Below are 10,355 nucleotides of genomic sequence, written 5' to 3' on the forward strand. Positions count from 1 at the left end.
TAAGATTCTCTGTAAGTATCAGAGAAATTATCGTCTTTCATTATTAGAAATTACATACATAATATATTTAACAAACATAACTTGTCGTAGCCTCCTGAACGGCATACAGGATGGCGGCGAACTTTATTTGCTCATCGTACCCCACCGCGTTGTCCCAACGCGGTAAACGAGAGTGACTCCAGTGAAGATTGTCTTTACCTTAATATATGGACACCACGGGTTAAGTCTATGTCTACAATTATTACTACTTCCTTACTAATAATATTATTTACTACTAAATAATAATATGGTAATATTTTCAAAATCAAGTCCATTTTCATAATTACGAATATTTCATGTTCAACAATCTAGTGAAGTAAGTCTACTGTTTTATAATAAGCACATCATAAAAATGTAAACCTAAAACTTTTTTAGGTAGAGAGTGGATGGGAATTTGTTACCAATAATTATAATACTCTACAGTGATTCTTGGCTTAAGGACGGTGTTAATCTGCCTTGTCAAGAGTTAGCAGCAGAAGGATTTGTAGTCGTAACTGTATCTTACAGACTTCATATATTAGCATTTTTTAGTCTTAAATCGATTGCAGCACGAGGAAATCTCTCCTTACTTGATCAATATATGGCTTTAATTTGGGTCCGAGAAAACATTGCCACCTTCGGAGGGGATCCAAATTCAATCACACTAGCAGGACACTCTGCTGGTGCGGATAGTGTTCTTTTTCACATGGTATCACCACGCTCAATCGGTAAGTTATAACTTTCTACATAAATTGCTTTAAATATAAGCAAATCTTTAATTAGTTGTATTTAATCTTTGAGGGCTAGGATTTTGGTACTATCAGTTTTATATTTAACTAGCTGTGCCCGCGGCTTCGCCCACGTTGAAATTAGTGTGTCACAAAGTTATCCCGGCAAACTTCCAGTAAAACTCTCATCAAAATCGGCTTAGCCGTTCCGTAAACCTTCTTCTTGCCAATGGTGGAGCCCTCTCTCCAATGGTGAAACCGCATGAAAATCCGTTCAGTCAAGTAGGCTTCAAAAACATCTCTGAATCATCACACACACACACACACATCAGCCTATAGCAGTCCATTGCTGGACATAGGCCTCCACAAGTTTGGGCCAAAAATAGCGTGAACTCATGTGTGTAGCCCATAGTCACCACGCTGGGCAGGCGGGCTGGTGACCGCAGTATTGGCTTTGTCGCACCGAAGACGCTGCTGCCCGTCTTCGGCCTGTGTATTTCAAAGCCGGCAGTTGGATGGTTATCCCGCCATCGGTCGGCTTCTTAAGTTCCAAGGTGGTTGTGGAACCTTGTTATCTCTTAGTCGCCTCTTACGACACCCATGGGAAGAGAGGGCGTGGCTAAATTCTTTAGTGCCGTAGCCACACAGCTTTTTTTTATTTTAGTCACTTGAAATGCTTATCAAACTAAGTAACTTTTTAAAAGGCACAATTTAGTATAATTTAATAGTTATTTTTATAAAACCTCTCTATACACCAAACTACATAAGACTTTCATACAAACTTCCGACCCCCGTTTTATCCCCTTAGGGGTCGATTTTCGTAAAATCAGTTCTTAGCGGATGTCTACGCCCTATAAGGAACCTACCAGCCGCAGCTGTTATAGTTTCGGAGATTTCGTGATGAGGGAGTCAACTTATCATCCCCCGTTTTAACCCCGAAAAGGAGTTAATTTCTAAAGATACATTATTTGGACACCTTCTCACCATCTAAAGAGCGTACATTTTAAATTTCAAGTTTCTTACTTCAAAAACATAGAACTTTCATACACACTTCCAACCCCCGTTTTATCCCCTTAGGGGTCGAGTTTCGTAAAATCAGTTCTCAGCGGATGTTTACGCTCTATAAAAAAAACTACCTGGTAAATTTCAAGTTTGTAACTGTTATAGTTCCGGAGATTTCGAAATGAGTGAATCAATCTACCATCCCCCGTTTTAACCCCAAAAGGTAGTTGATTTCTAAAAATACATTATCAGGACATTTTTTCATCATATATAAGGCTTACATTTTAAATTTCAAGTCTCTTACTTCAAAAACATAAGACTTTCATACAAACTTCCGACCCCCGTTTTACCCCTTTAAGGGTCGAATTTCGTAACATCCGTTCTCGGCGGATATCTACGCTCTATAAAGAGGCTTCCTGCCAAATTTCAAGTTTGTAACTATTATAGTTTCGGAGATTTCGCGATGAGTGAGTCAACCTACCATCCCCCGCTTTAACCCCAAAAGGCAGTTGATTTCTAAAAATACATTATTTGAACACCTCCTCACCATCTATAGAGCATATATTTTAAATTTCAAATCTCTTACTTCTGAAACATAGGACTTTCATACAAACTTCCAACCCCCGTTTTACCCCCTTAGGGGTCGAGTTTCGTAAAATTCGTTCTTAGCGGATGTCTACTTCCTATAAGGAGCCTACCTGCCAAATTTCAAGTCTGTAGGTGTTATAGTTTCGGAGATTTCGTGATGAATGACCTTTCGCGTTTATATATATTATAGATATAGATATAGATATAGATTATATATATTATAGATTATATTCAATAGATATTCCTTGATATATAGCTGAATAATATTATATTCTTTTAGGTTTATTTCACCGAGCTATCATTATGTCACCACAATACATTTGGAAAGCCATTGAGAAAGATAATGTCCTGGAAAATAATAATCTCGAAATAATTTCAAGAAGTGTCGCAGAATCATTAGGGTGTTTGAGTGAGAGAGAAAGCGAAATTCTTCAGTGTTTAAAAATTAAATCTTTAACGAGCCTACTGTCACAGTATACGGTAATACCGACTTTTATCTCTTAATATAATTTATTATTTTATATTTTTAGTATAATTTTAACATATTATGTATACTTAGGTGCACAGGTCGTATCTTGTGCACCTTTATGCTTTTTGAATAATATTACTTTGCTATGAAAAAAGTAATTCAGACTTGGCTTGACAACTATTGGTTACTATTATCATGTCATATTTTACTAAAGGAAATGTAAACCTAAATATTTAAACTTTTTTAGAAAGTTTTGAATATAATTTTAGAAATAATCGCAGCACTAAATTTTAAGGACATCTAATGAAATATATTTTTAAATGAATTTTTATTTTGCTGTCATTTTATGTGTAAAAATCATCTACAAGTAAAAAATGTTCCAGTAAAAAAAACAATAAGCGAAAAACTAGAATAACAGAAAACTAAGACAGTTCATCGAAAGCATCAGTGGCTCTTAACATTTTTGTGAGCCATTTAATAAAAGGTTTGCTTTTCCATGGACCAATATCAACTGTTTACCAGCCCGACGATGTTTGCTTTTGTACTATTGAAGTGTACAATTGAAAATAATTAAAACTATAAACGAAAGTAAAATGATCTTAGTGAAACTCATTTACTCACTCACTTTGCACCCACTTTCACGGACCACTTCGGTTGCTTTCAGGGCCACCAGTGGTCCGCGGATCATAGGTTTTCAACTACTGCTATATATGAAGAAAATGTTTTTGTCTTGTATAATGTTCAGTCTCTCTTTATCTTAAATAAGTGCTTAAATATTGTTTTATTTTATTGATAAAAAAACTATATTGCTGTTTTTATTCATAAGATGAAAATTATTTCAATAACACAAATGCATTGTTTATATCACTCTTTGTACTTATACTAAACTAGCTCCCCGGACAGACTTCGTTCTGTTAAAAGTTAATGGTAAAACTTAAAAAAAAATTGTATTAAAACCTTCCATGGGTCTTAAGGAACATACGAAAAATAAATTAGCCGAATTGGTCGAGCCATTCTCGAGTAATGCGCTTAGCAATATTCATTTTTATTTATATCATCATCATCACTTCAGCCTGACACAGTCCACTACAGGACATAGGGCTCCCCAAGTTCGTGCCAAAAATGGCGTGAAATCATGTGTTTTGCCCATAGTTACCAAGCTGGGTAGGCGGGTTGGTGACCGCAGGGCTGGCTTTGTCGCACCGAAGATGCCGCTGCCCGTCTTCGGCCTGTGTATTTCAAAGCCAGCAGTTGGATGGTTATCCTGCCATCAATCGGCTTTTGTAAGTTGGTGGTGGAACTGTGTTATCCCTTAATCGCCTCTTACGATATCCACGGGAAGAGAGTTCTGCTGTGTGGCTATGGTAGTAAGAATATTTTATTTATATAGGTTTATCTTTATAACGTCATTTTAAATTATTATTTTAGAACAATTGGACAGATCTTATTCATCCAATACCGGACAATTTTTTACCAGAATCAGAACAGTTTTTACCAACTTCACTTTCATCAGCCCTAGCTTGGTCAAAATCACCGAGTATTCCTATTGATGTTCTCTTAGGAACCACTGACTTGGAGTCTATTCATTATGGTAAACCAGTAACACAGTAAATCTTATTATCATTTAATATATAGATGCTAAAACAAATATTTCATTTGCAGATTACAGTTATGAAGATGTTGTAAAACACGGTATTGATTATTTATACAATCAAACGATATCGACAATTATTCCAAATTTACTGCGCTTGCTATCGTTAGACCGACCAGACACATTGTCAATTGTAAATCAATTTAAATAATGTAAACTTTTTTGTAAAAGAAATATTTATCATCATTAACACTTAATGCATTTTTCAGTTGTCACAAACAATTCAATGGGAATTTTTGGGCCCCAAAATGCGAGGAGAAAACGAAAAACAAGTTTTGAACATATTAGAAGCAATCGCGAGGATTGAGACGTCATCTAAATGGGAATCCGGTTGCGCCCTTCTTGCTGCTAGATTAGCTCGAAGAATTTCACATTTATTTGTTTACCACTTTTCACACACAGTTGATGTTGATTTGAATGGTCGACATATTAACTTTACAGGTAACAAAAAAGAGTTATCGTTTGATCTGTTGTGAAAGTGAGATATTTTTGTATTTGCTATTATTATAAAGTACAAAAAGTGGCTTCAATTATTTTAAATTAATTTCTCTTTGCAGGTGCACCACACGGTTCTGAATTGATAGCATTGTTTGGAGATGCTCTGATGCTTCAAATAGCTCGTCGACCAATGTCACCAATAGAAAAAGAAGCGTCTATTAAATTTAAAAAATACATAAAAAATTTCGTTACTTTCGGGTCCGTTTATTATTTTATCTCAGATAATTGATTTTTACTTTCTTCAAACATAAAAAAGTATTTGTTTGTTTGAAGGTCACCTGGTCCCCAAAAGGAATGGCCAAGATACGTGGTAGGTGATTCGTATATACACGAAATATGTGACCCAAAGCTAATGGATTACAACCAATACAAATTTAACAAGAGAATATCCTTTTGGCTGCAATACCTACCACGTTTATCCAACAAACTCGCCTTAAATGTACAAGCTGAAAAAATTTCTGTCGATAACGGTAGACATGTTTTTGATAATTTTTAGTGATTGTTAGATAATATTTATCAAGTATTTTCGGATATTTATACAAATATTATTTATTAACTTAAGTTTTGTGTTGGAACAGCTACCAAGTTCCAATCAACAACCGTAACCACTGAACCCTGTCTGGGTTACTTGCAAATGTTCAAAATTTGTTAATGGTTAATATAATAGCTATAGATTTTAAAAGCACAAGTAGTTTTGAACAGCCCCATAACAATTTATGATACGTATTTTTTTAAACACGTATTTTGTACGGATTTTTCAGATGGTAATCGTCTCCGCGGAGGTGTGATAGCGTTGTGTGGACTTTCAACAATATTTGTAATATTGTTGGGCGTTAGTGTTATTTTATTGTACAAAGGGCGAACACGGCGACCCTTGGACATTGATTCACATGTCGCAAAATTGTAATAACTTAAAATAAAACAGGACTGAAGTGAAATTAAACCTTTTCAATATACTAATAAATGAATGGGAAATTTAAATCCAGTATAATTTTTTCGTTTCACTAATTAAGAGCAAAACTACATCAGATACTAGATGAAATACACTGGACTAGAGATACTAGATGAAAACTCAAGTTACGTGCCGCTTGAAAACATAGAGTAAACCCTCTAAAACATGAGTTATTTAGGGAGATCCTTGCCTCCTTAAAACCAAAAGTCAGTCTGGCTTATAGCGACTATATGTAGCGACTATATGAAAATAGAAAATAACATTAATAAAAACGTGCACGTGCGTTTCGAAGTACATTACCAGCTTGTGGTCTAAGAGAGGATTTAAGCCTACAGTTTCCTAAAATGGGCCAAACTTTTTCAGGGGTTGGGGCTGCTAAAGCTTTTGCAAAGCAAGTGTAGACATTAGTTGATAGAGTTGACAATGATGTCCTACTAACAAAACTTTGTACTATTGGATTTGCTCCTGGCCTTATAAAATTTTTGGCTTTTTGGCGCCATCGTTATCATAAGTTTAGGTTAGGCATTTATGAATCCTCTCCCTACCAAACACAGATGGGGTAATTCAAGGTTCTATGCGGGGTCCTCTTCTTTTTCTGCTTATGATAAATGACCTATCGGTGGTTCATAGGCACGCTGAATGTCTTCACTATATACGCGGAAAATGTCAAGCTGTTCACTCGTGTACAATCAGAAAAGAACTGCTTAACTCTTCAGTAGTATGTCCGGTCAGTATATGAGTGGAGTATCATAAATAAAATGGATTTCAATCTGTCTAAATGCAATATAATGAGCTTTGGTCGAATGCGGCGTCCAATTTCGTTTGAATATAAAATTAGCAATATCTCTAGGATCTGATTATGGGATCCTAGAGAAATCGAAGGGAACCCTCGGAAATCGTAGTGACGGAATCGTAGTGCGTTTTTTCATTTTTGATTTTGTTTTGTCATTGTTCATTTTGACGAAGTTATCCCCGAACATACATAATATAACGAACATATATATATATATATAACCTCATCCTGTTTTTGAAGTCAGTTAAACACCAAGAAAATCTCCATTTAATAAGTTGTGTGACTTATAAATGAATATACTTATAAACAAAGAGTCGTTGCCATAATTTTTTAACAATCAGGTCACGTAGATGTCATCTACCTTTACGAAGAATGAACAGTATCGCTATCATCTTAAGATGTATAAAATTTAAATATGTTAGGTATTAGAATGCAGAATATAATTATGGTTTTGATATAATTATAACAGAAAGTAAGTAGGTAGGTACCAATTTTTTATAAGTGACTATTTCGTCATTCCATGAAAATTTTGTAAGCGTGGCAAAAACCAGTAAATGATAAATATTTCGCTGAGAAATTAAAAATCTATTTTTTAGTTGAGTGTCACGTTCACGAGTTGATGATAGCAACTAACTTGCTACTATGAACTTTCAATGACTTCAAGCCTAACAAAAAGCTTAAATATGAAAACAAAAATGTTGTTTATAAATATTTAAGGATTTTTTTCTATAGACGTCGTTATTTTTTTCCTGGCGACTTAAATCCATTCGTATTGCAGCTGGCAATGTTTTAAGATTCTGTGGTTGGGACGTAGCTAGCTCAGTGTTGCCAACTTAGTGGATTTTCCACTAGATCTGGTGGTTTAGACACCCTTTTTGGCGAGAAAAAATTGGTTTTAGTGGCTAGTGGATTTTTTAGTGGTTTAGGTATGTTTCAGTTAGTGGTAAGCTTCAAAGCTTACCACTAAAGAATGATCTAGTATTTTTCTAGGATTTTTTTTACAGGCACACCCACCACGCAAAAATGGTATATTTTTGTTGTGTAGGCAACACCGAACGACTTTAAAGGGGCCTACTCAAAGCACTGCCTGCAGGGACCTACCCCACCCCAGCCCGCAAAATAATGATATTTGTAATAAAAAAAATACTAATTGATAGATTTTGAATTGCTCAATTCAACTACGTTGTCCTTTTAAATTGCTCACCTCAAATTATATAATTAAAAATCAAAATTAAAAAAAAAAATCAAATATTTTCAAACTCCTATATCTTTCGATGTATACAATATTTTAAATTGCTCAAAGTGTTAAAAAACTGCTCAAGTTGCATTTATAATTGCTCAAGTATAGTTTGGAACAGATCCACTTCCCTTAATTTTTAAATAAATATAAATAGTTTGCACAAATAAAATATTGATATTTGTAAAAAAAAAAATACTAATCGATACATTTTCAATAGCTCAGTTCGACTACGTTGTCCTTTTAAATTGCTCACCTCAAATTATTTAATTATAAATTAAAAAAGTCGTTGAAAAATATTCTTTTATCAATATTTTCAAACTCTTGTATCTTTTGATGTATACAATATTTTAAATTGCTCAACGTGTTAAAACCCTGCTCAAGTTGCATTTATAATTGCTCAAGTACAGTTTGGAACAGCCCCACTTTACTTAATTTTTAAATAAATATTTAAAGTTGGAACAAATTTAACGTTTATATCGATAAAGTGAGCGCTGCAGATGCGCATAGACAATGATGGGAAGCCAAAAAAATTGCGGATATTCGTAATAAAAAGATGCTAATCGTTCGATTTTCAATAGCTCAATTCAACTACGTTGTCCTTTTAAATTGCTCACTTCAAATTATTTAATTACAAATCAAAAAAGTCGTTGAAAAATATTCTTTTATCAATATTTTCAAACTCCTATATCTTTTGAAGTATACTATATTTTTAATTGCTCAACGTGTTAAAACCCTGCTGAAGTTGCATTTATAATTGCTCAGGTACAGATTTGAACAGCTCCACTTTCCTTAATTTTTAAATAAATATATAAAGTTGGAACAAATTTAACGTTTATATCGATAAAGTGAGCGCTGCAGATGCGCATAGACAATGATGGGAAGCCAAAAAAATTGCGGATATTCGTAATTAAAAGATGCTAATCGTTCGATTTTCAATAGCTCAATTTAACTACGTTGTCCTTTTAAATTGCTCACCTCAAATTATTTAATTACAAATCAAAAAAGTCGTTGAAAAATATTCTTTTATCAATATTTTCAAACTCCTATATCTTTTGATGTATACTATATTTTTAATTGCTCAACGTGTTAAAACCCTGCTGAAGTTGCATTTATAATTGCTCAGGTACAGATTTGAACAGCTCCACTTTCCTTAATTTTTAAATAAATATATAAAGTTGGAACAAATTTAACGTTTATATCGATAAAGTGAGCGCTGCAGATGCGCATAGACAATGATGGGAAGCAAAAAAAATTGCGGATATTCGTAAAAAAAAGATGCTAATCGTTCGATTTTCAATAGCTCAATTCAACTACGTTGGCCTTTTAAATTGCTCACTTCAAATTATTTAATTAAAAATCAAAAAAGTCGTTGAAAAAAATTCATTTATCAATATTTTCAAACTCCTATATCTTTTGATGTATACAATATTTTAAATTGCTCAACGTGTTAAAACCCTGCTGAAGTTGCATTTATAATTGCTCAAGTACAGATTTGAACAGCTCCACTTTCCTTAATTTTTAAATATATATAAATTGTTTGAACAAATAAAATAATGATATTTGTAAAAAAAAAAATACTAATCGTTCGATTTTCAATAGCTCAATTCAACTACGTTATCCTTTTAAATTGCTCACCTCAAATTATTTAATTACAAATCAAAAAAGTCGTTGAAAAAATTCATTTATCAATATTTTCTATTAAATAGTTTAAGGTGAGCAATTTAAAAGGCCAACGTAGTTGAATTGAGCTATTGAAAATCGAACGATTAGTATCTTTTTTATTACGAATATCCGCAATTTTTTTGCTTCGCATCATTGTCTATGCGTACGCGCAGCGTACACCTGTCTTATGATATAAACGTTAAATTTGTTCAAACTATTTATATTTATTTAAAAATTAAGTAAAGTGGGGCTGTTCCAAACTGTACTTGAGCAATTATAAATGCAACTTGAGCAGGGTTTTAACACGTTGAGCAATTTAAAATATTGTATACATCAAAAGATACAAGAGTTTGAAAATATTGATAAAAGAATATTTTTCAACGACTTTTTTAATTTATAATTAAATAATTTGAGGTGAGCAATTTAAAAGGACAACGTAGTCAAATTGAGTTATTGAAAATGTATCGATTAGTATTTTTTTTTTTACAAATATCAATATTTTATTTGTGCAAACTATTTATATTTATTTAAAAATTAAGGGAAGTGGATCTGTTCCAAACTATACTTGAGCAATTATAAATGCAACTTGAGCAGTTTTTTAACACTTTGAGCAATTTAAAATATTGTATACATCGAAAGATATACGAGTTTGAAAATATTTGTTTTTTTTTTTTTAATTTTGTTTTTTAATTATAAAATTTGAGGTGAGCAATTTGAAAGGACAACGTAGTTGAATTGAGCAATTCAAAATCTA

General features: G+C 33.1%; 2 protein-coding genes across 2 annotated transcripts; both read left to right on the forward strand.

The window, feature by feature from the left end:
• The first annotated feature begins 110 nt into the window (after positions 1-110).
• LOC123653468 (carboxylesterase 5A-like) lies at positions 111-4,416 on the forward strand. Its single transcript, XM_045589465.1, has 4 exons — positions 111-172; positions 463-746; positions 2,617-2,816; positions 4,234-4,416. Exons 1-4 carry the CDS (start codon positions 111-113, stop codon positions 4,414-4,416), a joined length of 729 nt encoding a protein of 242 aa, XP_045445421.1.
• Positions 4,417-4,671: 255 nt separating this feature from the next.
• LOC123669446 lies at positions 4,672-5,935 on the forward strand. Its single transcript, XM_045603054.1, has 4 exons — positions 4,672-4,897; positions 5,014-5,152; positions 5,228-5,424; positions 5,716-5,935. The coding sequence occupies exons 1-4, from the start codon at positions 4,705-4,707 to the stop codon at positions 5,859-5,861; spliced, it is 675 nt and encodes a 224-aa protein (XP_045459010.1). The 5' UTR covers positions 4,672-4,704; the 3' UTR covers positions 5,862-5,935.
• Positions 5,936-10,355: the final 4,420 nt, after the last annotated feature.

The sequence above is a fragment of the Melitaea cinxia genome, chromosome 1, assembly GCF_905220565.1.
Source record: "Melitaea cinxia chromosome 1, ilMelCinx1.1, whole genome shotgun sequence".
Taxonomy (NCBI): Eukaryota; Metazoa; Arthropoda; class Insecta; order Lepidoptera; family Nymphalidae; genus Melitaea; species Melitaea cinxia.